This window comes from Manis pentadactyla, chromosome 14, assembly GCF_030020395.1.
Source record: "Manis pentadactyla isolate mManPen7 chromosome 14, mManPen7.hap1, whole genome shotgun sequence".
Classification (NCBI taxonomy): domain Eukaryota; kingdom Metazoa; phylum Chordata; class Mammalia; order Pholidota; family Manidae; genus Manis; species Manis pentadactyla.
Genome location: NC_080032.1, coordinates 37,995,152 through 38,017,690, shown reverse-complemented (window position 1 = coordinate 38,017,690; position 22,539 = coordinate 37,995,152). Strand labels below are relative to the sequence as shown.

The 22,539-nt window shown below is 37.6% G+C and overlaps 1 protein-coding gene across 4 annotated transcripts in view; it reads right to left on the bottom strand.

The window, feature by feature from the left end:
• GADL1 (glutamate decarboxylase like 1) overlaps positions 1–22,539 on the bottom strand; it is a 158,384-nt gene that overhangs the window by 81,140 nt on the left and 54,705 nt on the right. For all 4 annotated transcript variants that reach the window (XM_036886156.2, XM_036886157.2, XM_057491713.1 and 1 more), the window contains 2 exons: positions 18,908–18,972; positions 18,531–18,612 (listed from right to left, as the gene is read on the bottom strand). In XM_036886156.2, the coding sequence (XP_036742051.1) occupies positions 18,531–18,612; positions 18,908–18,972 (147 nt within the window). The remainder of the gene's footprint in view (positions 1–18,530; positions 18,613–18,907; positions 18,973–22,539) is intronic.

Here is a 22,539-nt window from a genome sequence, read left to right as displayed (position 1 = left end):
GAGGAAAGTTCAGGAACCTTTGGTTCAGTGTAGATGACAGGCTAATGGTCAGGCCACAGATGACATTGTGATACATGCTGAACAAATGTTTGGATAAAGAGACCTCTAAAGTACCCAGGAAAGCAAGAAAGCCTCTGGGAACGGTGATGTTTGAGCTGAATTTTGTGAGAGAAAAAGTAGGACTTCGGTAGGCAAAGAAGAGGGTGTCTGGTTCCCCACACAGAGGCAACAACCTGCCTGCAGGAAAAGGAGCGTGTTCTTATCAAGATGAACAAAGCCGTCCATGTGCAAACTAAGATTGCTTCCTAGCCCCTCTGCCAGCGTGTCCCGGACACCCAGCACCTGTCATTGCCTGGACATTGCTTTGTTCTGCCCCCAGACTACACATTCTTAATTTCTGTTTAGAACTTGTCTGGAATCAAGGAATAACCATATTGCACAGCACGCTGGAGTGAAGGCTTGCAGTAGCCCTGCCCCATCACACAACCCATATCCCCTCACAATCTCAAGCCTACCACTGCTCAGCGGACTCTCTAGAAAGGCACTGTGGGCTGACAGGTACCCCCAGTGACCTAAAATGAACCAGAGCTACCTTCCCTCTCCCGTGCCATACAAAATCCATGAAACTTGAACAACAATGAGGGACAGTATGTCTCTTCTGTGATCCCATATGGCCTAGCACATACGAATGACATTTTTGTTCTCAGTAATTATGATAAATGCCTTGAATAGAATGATGACCTTTCTCAAGAATGCCTCAAGCAAAAGAGGCATTGGGGGAAAAATAGTCCCCTTATAGGGAAAGTTAAACCCCATGGGTTCACATGAATTCATTGTTAAACTGTGAAGCCAGTATCAGACTCTAGAGTACACTAAGATTCCCAGTTCCATGAAATTAACCTCACCACCAATCATGGATGAGTCATTTCCCTGATCACAATCTGGTTAAAATAAGGAGACATATGAAGAACTTCATTCTCCTGCAGATTTCCGTTGAACCATTTAAGGAAGGGGGCCCGATAACTTTTGTAACTGGGAAATAAAACCTATTAGAATGACTAGCCCCCTAACACCTACTGTTGCTACCTCACAGACAGAAAACAATCTTTTCCTTATTATGTACAAATTCCTGGTTCTCACTAGCTCTGCAAAAAGCTATGTATTTCATTGCCTTTCACTATATATATCTGGCAAGTTGGATATTAAAATGGCACAAAGATTCTGACAGTATTCTAAATGAATGCATCGGTATTTCTGTAACTGGATGTCAAGGGTTTAATCTGCACTATGGTGCTGTCTAAAACTGGTAATAAAACAGAGAAATAATATGCCAAGATAAGATCCAAAGGACATATAATAGTGACATGCGCTACTCCATGACAAGGGCATAATGAAACGTACGGGGAAGAGAGTAGCCTTATAAAAAAGAAGCCGTGAACTTCTGTCTGACAACGGCTCTGGAGCTAGAAATGGGAAGGTACAATCCATCTTCCTCCTTCCTTTTCGGTTTCTGGGCCAGATTTAAAACTCAACAATCCATTAGTAAGTTGTCACAAGCAAAAGATGGAAGATGTTTATGGTAGACACAGTTTAGACTTTTTGCCCTCTTTGTAAAGCCCCTTTACTTCCCTTCCCACCCACAGAAATGGTCACATGACACCACTCCCCACCCCATCCCTTGGTCCCAACTGATTGGACCAGAGGTGGAGAAGACTAAAAATTTGGAATTAACCCTGAGAGATCCTAATATGGCTTGTGCTGGTCTCTCAGGCAGAGATATAAATATCATGCTTTGAAATGCCATAAAAACTTTTTAAAAATTTATGAATTATAAAATTATACCACTTTGGAGGTGCAAAAATGACACTATTTTTCTTTAACTAAAAACATTTCTGGTTTGAAGCTACATTTATTTCTAAGGCAAAATATTTAATCCAGCCACTTCCAGAAAACCTCAAAACTCAAACTGAGTGGTATCGCAGGCCATTCAGACAGAAATACATGGGCCATCAAGACTTTCCCCGAGAGTTCTCTTCCTCTTGCTCTTTATTTCACATTGTTGGGACGTTCACAAATACCACTGAGGAGGGTTGCCAAATAAAACACAAACATCCTATTACATTTGAAATACATGTTTCATTTAAAATAATAAAACCCAAAAATTTTAGTGAAAGTACATGTCATGCAATATGTTGGGTATGCTTATACTAAAATATTATATGTTGCTTAATTGAAATTGGGATTTAAGTGAGCCTCCTGTATTTTTATTTGCTAAATCTGGCAACCGTCTACTGAAGCTGGCGAGTGAACATCTGCTTCTCCAGCGTGTCACACTGTGCTTGTGCTGACCAACGGCACCATCCCTACCTCATCCCCAGAGGGTCTTTTCATCTCCCCTCTTGTGTCTGAAGACCTGCCCTGGCCTCTGATCATCACATCACAGGAGTCATGCCCCTTGCTTCTTTCATTTATTCCCAGGTTCCCTTGTGTCTTCTTGCTTATTCTCAGTAACTTTTGGATGGTCTCCCTATCAGACACCCTGAAGTCTACAGGAAAACTGGGGTCTATCTCAGATGCTCCTGGATAGATGCCCGTACCATCACTATCTAATTTGTGCTGACATAAGACACAGGGGAAGAGGGAGCCTTCTCAACTCTGAGCCTCATCTACAATTTAAGCCAAAAGAGGAAAGAACCTATTGACCCTACAAATTACAGGGACACATTTTCTTTCTTAATCCCCCTGGGTTTGCATATTCATATCTAATAGTTGGTTCCATTTTAAACAATTTTCTCCCCCTTCTCAACCCTGAGGACTGTTTCTCTATTTAGGAAAAGTACAAACTAAAAATGGATTCTGGATGGTAAGATCCCTTTAAGAGCAACTTCTGAGTTTAAAAGGTACAAATTTGTCACTCTTGATCTCTGCTACAGTAAGACATACCGGAATTTCACAACATATATTAAATACTTAGGAGGTTAAAATCACTTCTTTATATCAATCTTGCCCCAAGAAGCAAATCAACACTGTTACCCTAGATTAATTGGAAAAAAATGAGAACACTCCAAAACAAAACAAAACAAGAAGCCGAGTCCAAACTGCCCTCAAATGTAAAATAACATTCCTACAGAGAAAAACATTAAGAAACAGGAAAATAAATAAATAACAATTAAATAAATTTAATAATAATGTGAATTGAAAAATAAATGCAAGAAGTGATTCTTTACAGAGAGAAGATAAGTAAATGAAATCAGGAAAACATTTTAAAAATATTTTAAAAGAAGATTTCAAGCCAAGGACATCAGGCAAAAAAATAGATGAGAATAATGAGGAATATAATCTGTTAATATACTTGAAAAATCACAAGTATTTGAGAAAATATGTTATCAAAATTGACAAAGTAGAACAGTGCAATAAAATGGGAAAAATAAATACTAAGACGAATTATCTCTCAACATTTCTGAGCAAGTGTTTTGTGATTCACTTTTCTGAACTTTCCAAAAAGCTGATGTTATTGTAATTACTCTAAAACAAAGGATACAGTTAAAAACTGGCGCTCAAAATGCAGTGCAGCCAAGATAACACACAAACACACACACAGCATATCAATCATACATACAAGGAGACAAAATCTAAGTATGCAAATCTATCAATACATTAAGGCAACTTACTGCAATAAAATGAGGTTAACCAGTAATGTAGAAAACCTATTAACACATATTTAACTTTGTTCCAGGAATAAAATGAGAGAGCTACCTTAATAGACAATAAAAAGGAATATGATAAATTCAGTGCTCATTCCTAGATAGTTTCTCAAGAGGATTTATAAATAATGCACATTTTGAGGCATCTTTAATAAAACCACAAAGAAAATAAAAATGCCTTTTATTTACTACTAGTAATGAACATATTTCTGTAAAGTCTATCAGTACATTATATTTGCAACTGATATGCAGCTAGATGTTGGAAACAAAATTACAGTAATATACTGACATGATTATACTGGCATAGCTTGGAGATATTGTTGGCTCAGTTCCAGACCACTGCAAGACAAATGAGTTTTTTGGTTTCCCAGTGAACATAAAAGTTATGTTTACACTTCAGTGTAGTCTATAAAGTGTGCAATAACATTATGTCTTAAAAACAATGTGCATACTTTAAAAACAACTTGATTGCTAAAAAAATGCTAATCATCATCTGAGCTTTCAGTGAGTCATAATCTTGTTGGTGGAGGGACTTGATGTTTATGGCTGCTGACTGATTAGGGCAGTTGTTGCTGAAGGTGGGAGTGGCTGTGGCAACTTCTTAAAATAAGACAACAATGAAGCTTGCTGCATCAATTTCATAAATACATTCTCTGTGGCATGTGGTGCTGTTTGACAGTGTTTTACCCACAGTAGAATTTCTTTCAAAATTGGAGTCAGTTCTCAAACCTTGCTGCTGCTTGATCAACTAAGTTAATGTAATATTATAAATTTATTGCTGTCATTTCAACAGTCTTTACATACATCTTCTCAAGTAATCACTTTCCATTCATGTCCATAAGAAGCAATTCTTCTTCCATTCTAATTTTTTCATGAGATGCAGCAATTCAGTCCACTCTTTAGGTCCCACTTCTAATTCGAGTTCTCTTGCTGTTTTCACCACAACTGCTATTTCTCCTCCACTGAAGTCTTGAACCCCTTCAAAGTCATTCCTGAGAGTTGGAATCAACTTCTTCCAAACTCCTGTTCATGTTGATATTGTGACCTCTTCCTATGAATCATGAATGTTCTTAACGGCATCTAGAATGCTGAATCTTTTCTTGCCAGTTTTCAATTTACTTTTCCCAGATCCATCAGAGGAATCACTTTCTATGGCAGCTATAGCCTTACAAACTGTATTTCTTAAGTAAGAAGACTTGAAATTCAAAATGACTCCTTGATCTACAGGCTGAAGATTGGATGTTGTGTTAGCATGCATGGAAACAACATTCATTTCTTTGTACATTTCCATCAGAGCTCTTGGGTGACCAGGTGCACTGTCTGAGCAGTAACATTTTTCAGTCAAATGCTCTTCCCCTGAGTTATACCCCCAGAGGAGTAACATATTGAAAAGAATCTTTTCTGGGCACTAGGTCTCAACAGTGGGCTTAAAATATTCAGTAAACCATGTTGTAAACAGATGTGCTGTCATCCAGGCTTTCTTATTCCATGTAAAGAGCACATTTAGCATCATTCTGAAGGGCCCTGGGGGTTTCAGAATGGTACATGTGCATTGGCTCCAAATGTAAGTCACCAGCTGCATTAGCCCATAGCAAAATTCAGCCTGTCCTATGGTGCTTTGAAGGTAGGCATTGACTTCTCTCTAGCTATGGAAGTCCTAGGTGGCATCTTCTTCCAATAAAAGGCCATTTCATCTACATTGAAAATCTGTTCTTTAGTGCAGCCACCCTCATTAACGATCTCAGCTAGATCTCCTGGGTAACTCGCTGCGGCTTCTCCGTCAGCACCTGCTGCTTTACCTGCACTTGTATGCTACGGAGGTGGCTCCTTTCCTTAAACTCCTGAACCAACCTTTGCTAGCTTCCAACTTTTCTTCTGCAGCTTCCTCCCCTCTCTTAGCCTTCATGGGATTGGAAGAGAGTGAGGGCCTTGCTATGTGCTAGGCTTTGGCTTAAGGGAATGTTGTGGCTATTTTAGTCTTCTATCCAAACCATTAAAACTTTCTCCGTATCAGCTCCGATACAGCTGTTCAGTTTCTTACCATCCATGTGTTCCCTGGAGGAGCACTTTTACTCTCCTTCAAGAGCTCTTCCTTTGCATTCACAGTTTGGCCGACTGTATGGCACAAGAGGCCGAGCTCTGGGCCTGTCTCGGCTGCTGACATGCCTTCCTACCTCGGCTTAATCATTTCTAGCTTTTGATTTAAAGCGAGAGATGTGTGACATATCCGCCCACTTAAACATTTAGAGGCCATCGCAGGGTTGTTAATCGGGCTAATTTCAATGTTGCTGTGTCTCAGGCAATAGGAAGGCCCGAGGGGAGGGGAGGGGAAGGCAGCAGCCAGTTAGTAGAGCGGTCAGAACATACACAGATTTTATGCGTTAAGTTTGCTGTCTTATATGAGTATGGTGTGTGGCACCCCAAAACAATTGTAATAGTAACATCAAAGATCACGGATCAAAGATGACCATAAAAACTATAATAATAATGAAAAATTTGAAATATTGTGAGAATTACTGAAATAGTACACAGAGACACAGAGTGAGCAAGTGCTGTTGGAAAAATGGGGCCAATAACTTGCTTGACACAGGGTTACCCTAAACCGTCAATGTATAAAAAATGCAGTATCTGTGAAGCACAATAAAATAGGGTAGGCCTGTATATTTAGAAAATACAAGAAAATAACTTTAAACCTCTCAGAACTAATAAGGAATCTGGTAAAGTAGTTAAGTATAAGTAAATTTTTAAGCTTTTCTTAAATAACAGCATTTGCAGTTAGATTTTTTTTTAAACAGTCTATACATAATGATGTTAACAAATATAAAGATGTATAAATAAACTGAATAGCAAAGCATTGTCAGGTTCTCTCTCAGAAAAATCATCAAAATTCTATGAAGCTGAGACATTTACAGGTAAGCGATGTAATATTGGTAATTTTAAAAAATATATACAGGGAAGAGTAAGAAGGGGTAGATAAATTAGCCATGAAGTGGTCCTTATTGAAGGTATGTGGTGGGTACATAGGAGTTCATGTCTGCTCTTGTATATGAAATAATTTAAAATATTAAAAAGAACCTCTGTATGGAATAAAAATGGTATGAATAAATGAAGAGATATGCCATGTTCCTCATGGGAAGGCTGAAAAAATGCAAAAAAAGTAAATCGTCTCAAATTAATTCATTGGTTCAATACAATTCTAAGCAAAATATCAGTGGAAGGTTTTTATCTTAACATAAAAGGGTTCCAAAATCCGTTTGGGAGAATTAACAGATGAGAATAAATCATTTTGTTAAAGATAATGAATGAGGACCTGTCTTACAAAGTGAAACATGTTTTGCAGCTGTAATAATTACAGCAGTGTATGTAGACTTGGCAACACAATCAACAGCAATTTGATCCACAGATCAAGCCACTCCAGAAATGGGATATTAAGTCAGATCCTTGCTTTGCCCTTACTGAAACGTAATTAGCATTCTGGCTTTTCCTCCAGTTTCTGCAGTTAGAATCCTAAAATTCCTTTTGTTTGAAAGCATGTATTTCAATTTAAACTATTTCTGATTTCCAGTTGCTGTCCGGGCTTTGTGCAATACTGGGTCTCATCTGGTGTATCTAATGGAATAACTTGCTCTTATGAAAGTCTGGTTTCACTTGAAAACTTTCCTGCTATAGCTGAATAGGTACTGTGTGACAACAGAAGAGTTGTCGACAGGCTATAAGAAGAACAGAGGGCTGAATGAGCTTCCCAAAGACCAGTATCTCCCAACTGAAGAAGACAGCAGCATCAGCAATGTAGCTTCCTGTCTTTCTAACGAAGTCACTCATCACCTGAGCAGTTATGATTATAAGAATGGGATGGAGAGAAGAGGCATTACATATTTTGCAATGGAAGAAAAGCTTCTTAAAACACATATGGAACTTATATATGCACACTTCTGAGTTGGACTCAAGGTGCTGAATTAACTGCTTCCCTGATAATGGTGGCCATCATCAAATGAATCAATATTCTTTAGATTCTACAAGCCCAAGTGCCTCTGTTTCTTACATCAGAAGGATGTAACAGAAGTAGGTGAAGAAAGGAAGGTGCTGGTTACAGAAGCAAATGTATGCATCTGTATCTATCAGTACAGATATAACAATACATTTTATTCATCTGTCAAGAAAATTTTAAATTGGATGATGGGGTTCAAACAATTTTTATGTTCTTCATTATGCTTAACTCTATGCTACTGCGACCATAAATGCTTTTAAAAGGGAAAGAAAATACTAACAACTGATATTCTAAGTTGCAACTAATACTCTGTTGCAACTAACTTTTTTAGATGGGCCACTTTAGCAGAGTTGTCCTCTTACCGACCTACTTTCCGAAAGCTCCTGTTTTTTACCCTATTATATAAGTAAAGTGTATTATATTTTATTTCTTGAAAAATCATGTCTTATTCATCTAATACACAGAAGGCTGCACATATTTGCAGGTTGAATGCAAGGATAAATAAATTAACAAGTGCTTATCACCACTGACAGCCCTAAACAGCAGCTGAGGCAGCTAAGACAAGAGCCAGAACAGTGAGAGGTAAGGCAACAGGACTGTGGCCACTGTGTGTGTGAGGTCTATCACATCACCCTCACTACGCACCAGGAGGCATTCTAAGGACTTCCAGAAACAGAGTTAAAAGGTCTTTAGTGTCACTTCAGTAAAATAGTCCTTTCTCTCGTTTAAGACTGACAGGTCTCCACAAAAAACATTAAGCCTTGGTCCTGGACTGCTAATTCCCCTAGATGTCCAGAAGAATGAAAATAAAATGTGTTACGAAGAAAGAAAACTTCACCTAAGGGTTCAAATTATTCCTAAGGTAATTTTTCATATAAAATATTCAGTAAACCATCAAAAATTATAAGGCACTTTTCTAGATAATTTGAGAGCAAGAGTCACAGATGTAAGAATCAATAGGTATAGGACCCTAAGGAATTTAGATATTAAAGTTAACAGAGGCAATTGTAAATCTATGTTTACAACGCACATGGAGACAGAAGCTGACCTCAAAAATTTCAAAAATTTCCAAAAGAACCTAGAGATGGTATATATATGAAAAAGACTCCATTAAAAATTGTAAAACTGGAAAAATAAGTATTCAAGGGATGGCTTTGTCATCAGATTAGACAGAGCTGAAGAGAGAATTAGTGAATTTCAAGATAGGTCATAAAAAATTATCCATAATAAGGCATATGGAAAGACAAAATTATGAAACATACAAAACTGAGTAAGAAACAGAAGAAACAGTGACAAGGCCTAACATATTTAAATTGAAATGCAAAAAGAAAGAAAGAAAGAAAGAAAGAGGTAGAGTCAATAATGGATAGTTTTTAAAACTTATGAAATATATAAATCCACAGATTCAGGAAGCCAATCCATATTTACAACATCATAGATAAACAGAAGAATTAAAGAAAGCTGGAAAATCTTAAAAGAAGCCACAGAAAAATGTCATTTTACCATCAAAGGAATGACAGTTAATATTTTTAACAGACAACACCAAAAGGGGAAAAAAAATTAAAGTGCTGAAAGAAATTTCTGACAGAATTCTATCCCCAGCAAAAGTGAAATAAAGATATTTTCAAAGAATCAATGTCTAACAGAATATTCTTTTTGATCTGTTAAGAAATTCCTAAGTTTGGACTTCAAGAAAAAGGAAAATTGTACCAGATGGAACCTTAGAGATATAGTGAGCCATGAAGATGCATGCACAAAAATATATACATACAGCAAATTTTTGTAAAAGCCAAAAATTAGAATAACTCAAATGCCCACCATAAGTAAAATGTGTAAGCAAATCATGATATATTCATATAGAATAGTATAAAATGGTGAAATTGAATAATCATTAGATTGTGTTACAATCTGGATAAACCTTACAGGAATAAGATAATTTTGAGGAACAACAACAAAGCCAAACCAAATAATGTGTAACTAAAAAGAAAAGCAAGAAAGTCAATAGCAGGAAGGAGTGCCTGGGGGATTTCTGTGTTTCTGGTTAGGTTCTTTGTTTTAATCTGTTTGGGGATTGCCTGATTAACCTTTTCATAATAATAAATTAACTGTTCACTTACATTTTATGCATTTTACAAATATTTTTCCTATATTTCATACTAGCTAATTGACAAGAAAACCAACATCTTCCAAACTCCTAAACAGCTCTCAGCATGAGCTCCCAGAGAAGGTATTCTGTTCCTTTTGCAATTAACAGAACTCCCTGCCTTATGATTTTCCATCAGTATCATAATGACCTAAAGACAGCCTTGTTTGCTGTGTGAACGTATTTACACATGCGCTCACATGTATGAGTTATATGAACCTTCAATATAAAAAATATGGCAACTATTTTAGAGTTTCTGTTTTTCTACTCAGTCCACAATTAATTTCTTTATGACATGTCAGTAAACAATTTCTGTACACATTAGGGTTTAAGTATAATAAAAGTCTATATAAAATAAATCTATATTATCATCTTTGAGTTTCTACAAAATTAGACTACTTCTCTTATTCAATATACTTGTATTGACACGTTGAATTGCCATGTAAGAAAAACCCAGAAAAAAAATTAACTCCCTGAAATGGCTTTGTTTTGAAACAACAAAGCTAGAAAAGCCTAATTAGGGGTGTGAGGTAGGTTTTTATAAAACCTGTTGTTGTAAAACAACAGATATGACAACTAGAATTGTGCAAAGGAAAACAAAGGGGATGATTTATTCCGAGAAGTCAAAAGGGTCTCGAGCATTATACCAAAGAGTAGAAGTAGAAGAAAGAGTCTTGTTTGCAGTGAGTTAATTGTAAAATAAAAGGCAAAGGAAAAAAAAGCAGATGCTTAGAATCCTTTAAAAATGCTAAAACCAAGTTTTTGCTTACCCACTGAGGCAGGTGTATCATGATAATAATGTCATGAACTTTTCCATTAGCTTAATTCTAGGTTTCCTTTTATGTCCTTCCTCTTATGTTCCTCATTTTTTCTTAGAGTTTTAACTTATATGCTGTTCCTATATTATGGGACCCTAATCAGTTGTGTTACAAGGTAGAATTGAAAAACTTCAACCTGTAAATAGAATCCTCTTTTTGGCATAGTTTTCGACTGCTAGTTTTTGTCACATCAGAGATGAAAAAAGGACACAAAGGCAGAATTTCCTATTTTTTTCTGTTAGGGTTATTTCTGAAGTCTTCCATGGCGATCAGCAGAGAAGCAGAGGTTGGGGTGCCCTACCAAAATGGGATGGCTGCCACGAAGAATGAATTCTTTACCTGGAAAGATATCAGAGAGATTCCCACACTCTTAAGGAGCTTATTTCTGCTCCAGAAATAAGCAGACAATATTAAATCCAAAGTAGGCAACACCCCAGTTCACCTAAGCCAACCTGATTAAATAAATGCAGCTTAATGAGTAAGACCAGGTGGCAGTCACCCAGAGGTCTGAAGGAACTCAAGGATGAAATGGGGAAACTGTTGGCCAAGAAGCTGGATCCCACATTACAAACAGCCATGACCAGCAAGCTGGCAGATGGCGAATGTCCTTCTATTCATTAGAAAGAGTCAAGAGAGGACCTAGGGAACCTTAGAAAAGCAAGTATCTCTTCCGCTTGTCCAGTCTCCAATAAAGAGCAGCATCATTAGACACTAAAACAAAAATAACGTCTTAGGGGAAAGAGAATACGGTTGCTGAAAAAGGAAAGCATGAGTCACTGATTTATTATTGGTCTCTGAGGCATGTAGATAAAAGGCCAAATGTTGGCACAGTTTTAGAGTAACAACTTTTTTTTTAAGTGCCAACATGAAATGGAATGTGAGGGGAAATGGATATATCCAACCGTATTTCTACACCCTGTCACAAAAAATTCCTATGTCCTAAGAAGAAGGGACACTCTTAGAGATTTGAAAGGTTGCAGTGATACAGGACACACTACTTCATACTGTAGGTAACACATTACCATTTGATGGTGTTGGAGAAGACACCAAGTAAGTTCACTTCAGGAAACATTTTTATTGAGCACTGAGTGTCAGGCTTCATACTAAGTAGTGGGACTGTAGCAATGATAAGACCCCTTCCATCCTCCCAGCCTACTATAGATAGATGATGCCAAGAACCAGGGAGTAGGTCCTATGCTGGGACTTGTGCCCATTTATGACAAGAGGATGACAAATTATTGAAATCAGGTAATACAATCATGATTATGCAATAACATCCCTTGGAGCCACAGGTTGCAAAGGAATTAATATACTCAGCTGTATGAAGCACAGATCTAAAACAAAGTGAACCCCCTTGTTAAAATTAACTACAGTTACAACAAATATACCCTAAGACCCAATTCTATTGCTTTATTTAGTGGAGAAAAGCATAATGGAATATGAACACATGCAGTTCTAACATCAATTGTTATATCACATCACCCCATAGAGAAGGAAAGCAGACATGATAAGGTGTTTGTTCCAGCTGGCAACACCACGTGAGTGTTTTTTAATACAATGCATATGTATATCGTGCATGTGCACCCATTCCCAAAAGTCTCCTGAAAAGAAAATTAACTTTTGTTTCATACAACTTAAAAAAATAAACAGAATTTAAAGAAGAAAAGGGCTACTAACCAACCACTAACTTGATGAGCCCTGCCAGTTTTATGCAATCCTCCACTGTGTTAAAAACATCCAAGAATTTTCTCAGCTCAAGAACATCTAAGATACAGAGGATAATTTTGGCAGCATGAAGCACAGGAGATTGATGTCTCTCCTACAAGTCAAATGCTTCTTTTCTCTAATCAGTCTTAAACTCCTACCTTCCCTTTTTTCTGTTACATTAGCTAGGAGGCTGTCTGTCATCCCAAAGAAATTTATATTGTCTATCTAAAGGGGAAGTATAAGTGTTCTCTGCCATCAGAGAAAAAATTTCCTTGATGATTAGATTGTTCAGTGTTTTCAGACCCACTAATGGCACTTCATAGGACCACCATGAAGCAAACCTAGAGCTGGGAAAGAAACCCTCACAAAAATAGATACACTTTGTTCTAGTTTCTCTGATAAGTTTATTTCCTCTTCTTTCTTTCTTTTCTTGCACAATTTTTTAAAATGGCACATAATAGTTGTCATTTGCAATATCAATTATTGATGAGAACAGAAATTTCAATGGGGCTGAGAGAGAACACATTTCTCAGGTGCAGGACTCCAGCAAAAATTCTCTGCCTTCCTCTGGGGGCTTCCAGTGGGGCCAATATTAGTTCCCTCTCCCTTTTTTCTCTTTGCATCACAATGCTGGGCCCATAGTGTATCTTCAACAAGTGTGTACTGAATGAATTTCCTCCTCTTCTTTCCCTCCTACTCTTTCTCTCTATGAAAAACTGGGACTATATTCTGAGCCTCTTCTTGAGTGAAGATGGAGGGAAAGGAAAGGAATTTCAAGCTTATGTCCCAGGCCTCACATTTGAAAACTAGTTCAACCAGAATTGCATGTCAATACCTCTATCCAAAGAAGATCCTTGAGAAGGAGGTGTGTCAATAGAAGAAATGAGAAGGAAAATATTTACATGTGTGTCTATAAGTGTGGGTGTACAAATGTCCTTCCTATTTAATCAACAAAGCTAAAAACCTTTGTGATTAACACACACACACACACACACACACACTGCTAGTGAGAAAGTAAGCAGTTTTTTGGAAAGAAAATTAGGAAACAAGTATAAAAAAGCATCATGAAAGATGATTATGGCCTTTCTACTTCTAGGTATTTATTCTAAGGGAAGAATGAAGGACATGCCCAAAGATTTAGCCTCAAAGATGGGAGCCAAATCTGTGACAGCTGAAAATTAAAACAATTTTAATGGTCAGTAAAAAGGGAGTAGTCAAGTTAATTTTATCGAAATGATAGAATATTATGCAGTTATTAAAAATGTATATAATGTACGATGACGTGGAACAATGCCCACCATTTTGTTAAACATAGAAAGCATGCTCAATGCAAAAGATGTTATAATTGTTTTAGACTATGTATGTGTGCATATGTATACATTTAAATGTATATATGCATAAGGGACTACATAAAAGGGTATCTTCAGCTATATTACATGTTTTATCTCTTTTTCTTCCTTTTTCCTCAATCTGAATTTTCTGACTTAACCATGGTGAACATAAATTACTTCTAAAATAAACATAAAAATTGACATAATTTAAAACATCGATAGTATCAACATGGTCTTTCAAAGTGAAAAAAAAAAGAGAGAGAGATGTCCCTTAAATTTTCTGTAGCTGCTACATTAAATAGGAAGTCCTTGGGAATTAATATCAGACAACAATGGCAGATAGAAATGTAGAGGAGTAATATATGCTCAAAGTCATCCGATTAGCATGTTTCATGTTCTCCTTTATCTGTTAGGTTTATTAAAACTAAGAAGTTCTTCTAATAAACACTAAAAATAAAAAAGCCACTGTTGTGATTTTTCTCCATCTATGCGATTGATTCTTAGAATATGAATATATTTTATTTTATGTTGGATCAAAGCGTCAAAATGGTCTTTGGTGCAAAATAGCCTTAGAACTCCAGCATTTACATCTGAAGTCAACCTATTTATAACTACAGATTTTTTTTAAATCCCTGACTTTCTTTTTATCCCTATGATGCAAAGAAGGTAAGTAATAGCACAACTTGAACAGCAACAGCTCTGCTGCTTTTTTTCTGAAGCAGTCTTCTTTACCACTATAGGAAATTAAAAAATGCAAACACTACAATCTAGTCAATCAGGCAAACAGCATCATGAATGTCAGAGCTTTGAGGGCACAAATTAGGGAATTAGTTTTTCCCTTAACAGAAGTATAGTCACTAAGTAATTTGCTTTCTTTTAACTAGAATTATCCCCTCCCATTAGTTGAAGAAGTCCAAATTAAAATCACTATTCATTAATTACTGCTGGAGGCATGCTCCAGCCTTGTGTTAGAACCTCAGTAATAAAGCTAATCAACTATAATTTTCTTCATTGTTATCTCAGAGCTCTCAAAAGGAATAATTTGGGACAGGGGAGAAACTGGAAATTCCTAGCTATTGCTGACATGCAGGCAGATATTTCTGAGGATTTTTAATGTATTCAATCATCAAATTTTTCAGTGAATTTAAGTTTTTTCCTTGTTCAATGAATTCTTGCTAGACATTGGGATACAGTGGTGAATATAATCACGTACTCCCTATCCTTACACAGCTTACATTCTAGTAGGAGGGAAGATTAATACAGGAGAAATCTTACTTACATATTGTGGAGAGCCCTTTAGGGGAAGGGAACAGGGTACAAGAAAGAATACTATAAAGATGTCGGTTTATCTTGGTGAATGTGGGAGCTCTTCCTTAAGAAGGTGACTTAAGCTTTGATTATAGGGTTGACGGTCGCTCACACTCCACATAATACTCTTCTTTCAGTTTCCTTAGTATCACTCTTTCCTAATCTTCCTACCATTTCCTGGGCCATTTCAGCCCACCTTTCACTCTGGGTTACTTCTCTTCTATACACTCTTTAGCCACTGAAATTCTCGGGGGCCACATTCTAAGCCCTCTTCTCTTCTCACTGCAAAGTTCCTCCCAAGGCAATCCATTCCACTCCTATGACCTAAGAACACCTACACGTCAACAATTCCCTAACATATGCTTCCATCCTACACCTCTTCCCTAGCTTTGGGTCCTATGTCAACTGCCTACATGACATCTGCACTTGAATACCTCAGAAGAACCTCAAATGTAGCACAATCACAGCTAAAATCAAAATATCTCACCCTCAAATCCTCTCTTCCTTCAGCAACCACCATCTCCCTAAACCAGACCATTCACTCAGTTGCTGTTTTCACTAATCAGGAAGTCAACTGTGACACCTGCTTATTCCTCATCTCCCATATATAACTAGTAATTCAGACCTGTTTAATTGAGAGCTAACATATATCTTGAATTTCATCACATTTTTTCCATCTCCCCTGCCATTAATTCTTCCTGGATCCTGCAAGCCTTTTCTTATCCTTGCATCCATTTTTGCCCAATTCATTGTCTTAAATGAAAATGTAAGATTACTCCATGGTTTTAAAAGTTTTTGTTCCTAAGATCAAGTCTAAAATCATTTAGATGGTCTCTGAGGTCTCTGAATGTTCTACCCACTGCCTAATCTTTCAGTCTCATTTCATGCCAGTCTCAGCATTATTCTCGGTGCTTTGGCAACAATGGACTTCTTTCAATTTCTAAAACATAGAAGGATCTTCCTTTCTTGAAGACTTTGTACAGGCTGTTTCCTCCACCTGGAACATGTCAGGTCTCTCTGCTGTGTATTCTCAGAGTGCCATACCCTTCTCTGTATCAGATGGGAGTACATTTGGCTGCAAGTAACAGATTACCCAACAGAAGTGGTTCCAGCAGTCAGGACATTTCATTCGTATCACAAAATGTTTGGAAATAGGCACTGCCAGGATTAGTGCAACATTTCAAAATCATTACCCAAGCCCAAGATTCCCTCCTTCTGATCCTCTATTCCATGCATGTTCACTTTCCAATCGAGGACCATTGTCCTCTGGGTACAAGGTGGCTGTCAGAGCATTCAAGAGAGAAAAGGGGGAAAGACAGTTTCCTCTCATATAAACCACCTCTAGCTAAAAGTAAAACCTTTCTCAGGAGCCCCCATCACATTTCCCCTACATCCCCTACAGGCCCCTGCATTGGCCATATCTGTGTCGTGTAGCAACTCTTAGCTGTCAGGGAGACTGGTTAGATGATTATGGGGAGATAAAAAGGGAGGAGGTGGGAATGGCTATAGACTATACATAATCAGCAGTGTCTGATGGCTTCTTTCAAGAACTTATCAAAACAGCAATTGAAGAATTAAATATATACATTTTATTCATTGCCTCCTCTGGGGAGATTATAAACTCTGACTGTGGGGAACATATCTGTCTTATAAACACAGAATCAGCTCAGCATATGGCCTACAGAGGAAATCAGTTAGTGTTGGCTGAATGAATGAATGAATAAGAAAGAGAACAATAGAGAAGAAAATAGGTACACAAGAGACAGAAAACTGCCAGCGCAAAACTTTCTAAGCTGATTGTCTTATCTCATAGGTCATGGTTCAGCTCTCCATTCCAGTTAATTTGAAAACAATCTTTCATCAAAAATAAAAGGCAACTTTTGAAAGGACTCAATTCGTTGCACAATGAATACAATTTTACTAACCTCTTTATTCCTTTCATGTGAGCAGATCTGAGTATTGTTGTTTTTATTGAGATCCAGGAATGAATTACTTAAAAAATAATAATAAAATTTTAACCCCTGTAATAGAGTTAGATGATCCAGAAAAATTTTAAATTGCCTCAAGTATATAAATGCAAATCAATTCATGGCTAAATCACTCAAATATCATTCAACAAGAAAAATGTACAAAAACTAGAAAGTTATTTAAAAGAGTACTCATAAGATTGTTGGTCTAAAATTTCCACTCCTGAGAACATCACACTAACAGAAAAGGATGTCATTCAGATTGGCTGATTAGGGGAAAAGTGGATATAAAATTCCTGGCACATAAAGGATGCTTGGCATATTTCTGTTCTTATATCTAAATTAAAGGAAAACTTGAGCTTACTCCAACTCTGTCATGTCCTAAATATGTAACTATGGGAAAGTAGAGGATGCTCAGGTTGACAGATGATATGGTAATCTTAAACTACTTCTCCGATATAACATGCAGTCACTCTATAATTTAAAAACTTAAATACAAAACAGTTAAATGGCATTGAATATAGTCATCAGTAGCTAATCTAAGAAAACATTAAGAAATAGTTTAATATCCCCAACAGTGTCTCTATCAATACAGAATTGGTTCATGGTTTTTCATGGATAATCTGTTTCATCATCTCAAAACACAAAGGGCACTGACATACAAATATCACCATTTTTTAGAAGGAGTTGTAATGATCCACATATGCAGGCTTAGGTTTCAAGTTTTAAATATGGTTTTCATTTGAAACATAATTCCTTAAAAAGAGAAATTGACTTTAGCATTGGCAAAGGGAGTCCCCTAAGAAAAAAATGTAAACAGATGGCTGAGGAAGATCACCCACATGCTACACCCAGATCTTGAGGAGGCATTTCTAAGAATGAAGTGGCACTTCCCAGCCTGGGCTACGTCCCACAAGGATCCTTATTTAACCCTCAGAAAACATGGCATTTATATCTCTTGCTGGAAAGAACCTCAGTAATCTTCAGTGATCCCCCACTTGCCTCCATGAGCCACACTAGCTTCCACCTCTCCCCAGTGCTCCAAGAAAAGGGAAATGCCAACCACTTGAGACATGCAATCCTCTGATAAATCAGTGTTCAGTGATCAGTCCTGAACTAACATCTTCCCATATAAACGGGCTGTTAAGTTCTAGCTAGGCATATTAAGCATTCAGTTTAATGTATGACACACATCTGTTCTACTTTCTCAACGAGTAGAAGTTTCAAGATGACTTAAATCCTAGACTTAACCGAGTAGAAAAAAAAATCTTGGCAATGTTTAAAACTGAGGTTTAAAATATAATCCAAATGAAGGCAAGAGAGACCATTTTGCTGGAACTAATGAGATTAGATACCTAAATCAAATCCACAAAATTATCTGCGCAGAAACATTGTTTTTCTGTTTTCAACCTGAACCTATTTGTCTTTTCCTGTCATCAAGATTTACCAAACACCTTCAGCTCTAACTGACCCAAGGCACCAAAATATAAGCAAAAATAAGTCCTCTGTAGATGTGGAAATTATATTCCCTTAATGCCCCAAAGGCCATAAGAGGAAAACTCACAGATTTGTCTTTTACGAGAAGAGCGCAGCACTGAATTCCAGCCATCAGCATCTTGTGGGGGTTCCAAGCCACAGAGTCAGCTCTGTCATGTGGAACAAAGCAAAGGACAGGGCAGGGAGGGGACTCAATTAGTTTTTACTGGTGGCAAGAGTACTGTCATTAGCAGCACATATGCTCAATACTAGTATCTGAATTAGTATCAGGATTCCTTGTTTGAGTAGTTTAGGGAGACCACAGTTGTTTTTTGGTTTTTGTTTTAAGTAAAATTGTTGCTTTACTTTACTTTGTCTATTTTCAGAATGTCATTTAAGTGGGCAACATGCAAAGAGATTCTCTGGCCTGAATAAAAGGCTCTGCACCTGAGAAACTACATTTACCTGTGGATGCCACACAGTAGCTTGCGGTGCTTCCTTGACATCAGAGCCGAGCCACCCCAAGAAGCCTGTAAATATAGTTATATAACCAAAACAATGTTATTTCAGCATTACTGGTTCATCAGCCAGTTGTCATAGAAAACCCTGAGTGACAACCCCAACCTGCCTTACTTGAAACGTTGTTTTAAGTCAATGTTAACCAAAGTATACTCCATGAAATTTTCATCACTGGCTCTACTACATCACAAGAGATGGGCTTCCCTTGTTGCTTAGGATTGAAATTAACACCTCATAATTGGTATATTAACCTGTTGCGTTGCATGTGGATGAAAAAGAGTTTCAGTCCATACCCTTTCTCAAATCTTAGAATCCAAGACAGACAATATATGTTGCATGTTCTACCATACACAATGTACAAATGCTGGTAGAAACATGGGCTCTGGGCTGCATTCTGTGTAATATCTGGGGCACAGGCTTGACAAGGTGATTAGAAGTGAATACAGGAACTCCTAGCCAGCGAGAATGGGATAGTCAGAAATTAGATTTTTCAGCCAAATAGCTTTCAGAGACATTTACAAATAAAAGATGAGAGAGTGGGAGAAGGGAAGCCTGGAACTGAATGAAGGTATTCACTGGAGACAAACACTATGAGCAAAAGAGGAGGGAGCTGAGACAGGAGATGGGAGGAAGTCCCATGGTCGATACGTTTGGAGAGGAGGGCGCAAGAATCAGTATGAGAAATAAGAAAGTAGGCTTGGTCCTTGAAGATGAGCAGACTTCTCTGTCTTAATGTGTAAGGCTGTGAGAGGTGATGGCAGTGGGGGCATATGAGGGCCTGGGCTCAAGCTATGTTAAATGCTCTCTAAGGTTATTTAAACCACAGAGCATTGAATTGAGGTTGGAGCTGATAAAAGCGCAAATTTTTTAAAGGAAAAACTAAGGTTCAGAGGTGGCAGGTAAATTGCCCAAGGTCTCACAGGTAATAAAAACTCGATCCAGAGCCAAAGCCCATTCTTCTTTCTTGATAATACTATAACTCAGGGAAGGTGACCATTGGGCCAAATGGTAGGGCATAGTGTGGGGAATTGTGGGAGATGGAGGCAGCATGCACAGGAGGTGAGTTCAGGAGCTGCGTAGGATGTCAACTGTCCTATATTTGGCTATAGAATTTACAAAGATGAGGGGGATACCAAGACCATGCAGAAAGAAGTGGTGAGATTGTGTGCCCTGTGGATGTGGATGGTAAAGGAAATGAGGCCTCTCCGGGATCCTGAGTATCACAGGTGCTGAGTCCATCAGTGAACAGTAAAGAGAAAGGACAGAGCAAGCCACTCTGTGGCCTTAAATACCACTTAAAAACAGTGCTGTCATTCAGGGCTGGGACCAGGAGCAAGTGAGTCACCCAGGTACACAATTTAAGGGGGTACTTAGTCTCAGAGGTGGGCTCTTTCACCCCAAAGGGTTGTGAGCTGAAGGTGGTATGCATGCAAATCCCAGACTTCCCAGTTCAAGGACCGGGGTGTTGAGGTGGCCCATCAAGTCCCTTCCATGAGCACTGTCTTCCCTGCTGGCATTTGCAATGGATTATGTGTGACTCAGGCTGAGCTACAGAAGCAACAGCCTTTGGTCAACAGGAAAACTTCATCCTGGCTACTAAGCAGAGGATCCCCTGATCTGGGTTTTGAGATCTTGACCCCCACAAACATTAAGATGACTTACTTATTAGGTTCCTTTACCATTACACACCCTAAATTCTAAGTTGCTTATTTTGCTCAATCCTTTTAGCCCCCAACCTTGCTGAGAGCCTATCAGTGGCAACTAGGGGAAGGTAGAGTCGGTAGGATGTCCACACCCACTGACCCGCACCCTAGCTGCCTGCCTCACACAGGATGTTGGCAATCCTTGCTGTGGACTGTACCACCCTCTGCCCACTCAGACCACTCCCCAAAATAAACAATCTTCTCCCAGTCCTAGTGAGCTGGACTGAATTTTCAAATCACATGCACTTTCTCAAGGCATTAATTCACTAGCATACAGAGTGGTTGGCAGGGTAAGGAACAACTCATCCTACAGTCTTATTCCCCAAAAGAGCTGAAAGGAGAAAAATGACACCCCTGATGTCAATTTGCTTCTTCTTTCTAAATTCTATTTGCTTCGCTTTCTAAATCCCTAACTCCCACACTTGCAAAAACATCTACCCAATTACCTACATGATGAAGAAGCTTGCTTTTCCTTCTTAATAAGGACCATCATGCACTGAGCTATTACTACATGTTAGGCACCACAGTCATCATTTTACTTACATTTTTCTCCTTAATTAATTAGTCAATAAATCAATAGTAGAACTGAGACCTGGTAGGCTGTAAAGCCCATGATTTTCAGGGCAGTGTGCACTACCTTGAGTGGGCCTTGGAATAACAGTGCATGAAAGATGTTAGGAAGCTTTGCTGGGCGTGTGATGTGTCGTAGCTGCTCCAGCTCCGGCTTCAGGGAATAGCTGGACCTGCCCTGACGTCCTAGTCTGAGGCACAGGCTGGCATATTTATTCTCATGGAAGAAGAATAACCATGGAGGCAAAAAATTCCAACAAGTTTTTCTTAATTAGTTGTTTCAAAATGCATTGTGATTAGCCAAATTTAAGACATTATCAAAGGTAAGACTTACCATTTTTTGTGAGCACTAGGGAAAAAAATGACATCAACATGCCAATTTCAGACATGTTGAAAATCTAAACAAAATAAGTATACTTTAGAATTAAAAATATATCATATATATGCAGGGCAGCTTGGTTTTATGGCAAACCCAGAGCAAGTAATCATAACACATTTTTGGAAAAGAAACAAAGTGAATATCAGTTTCTAATATTTTAGAGGATCTTTAAAATGTCTTTTAGAAAACTGAAAACAGGGTAAAGGACTGCAATTTTGTTCATTTTTATCTTTATTAAATTAGTTAGATTAAAATTAAGTTAAATGATAAAATATATTAAGTAAAATTAAAATTTAATTTAATTTAAATTAATTTAAATTAAACTGATTTATTAAAATTAATAAACTATACATGGTATATGAAATTTCCGCAAAATAAACTACGTGCTCCTGTATAAAGTTTTATTAACAGAATCTACGCATGTAAATTAAAGGATGACTGAACACTATCTCAATGTTAGAGCTTATTTATTTATTAATATGTCAGATAAACTGTTGTCAAATTTAATCTATACCTGCAGGCACTCACTGGATGCCTACTATGTACAACAGAATAATCTGTGTGACTTGAGTATTTCTTTATAAAAGGGTTTCCTTAAAAAATTCAGCCTTTAATTTTTCAATCTAGAGAGGTTTTCGTTCATACTTATAAGTCACAATGCTCTGTGAGTCTCATATGTCTCTTAATATCACTCCCAACTCAAACACCGCTACAGTTACTCTGTTTTACATAAATTATATAATCCATATTTGATGTCTTTTTTGTGAGAGCAGAGTTTTTAAGTATAACTGCTCATATATTCAATTTTTTTCCCCCTTATTGCTCCAGTCACAAAGTACTCGCTTCACATTATCTTTTAGGACATAATATATTATTATGCTTCTCAGTCTATAAAAATCAATAACGTTGAAATGTGAACAGATACA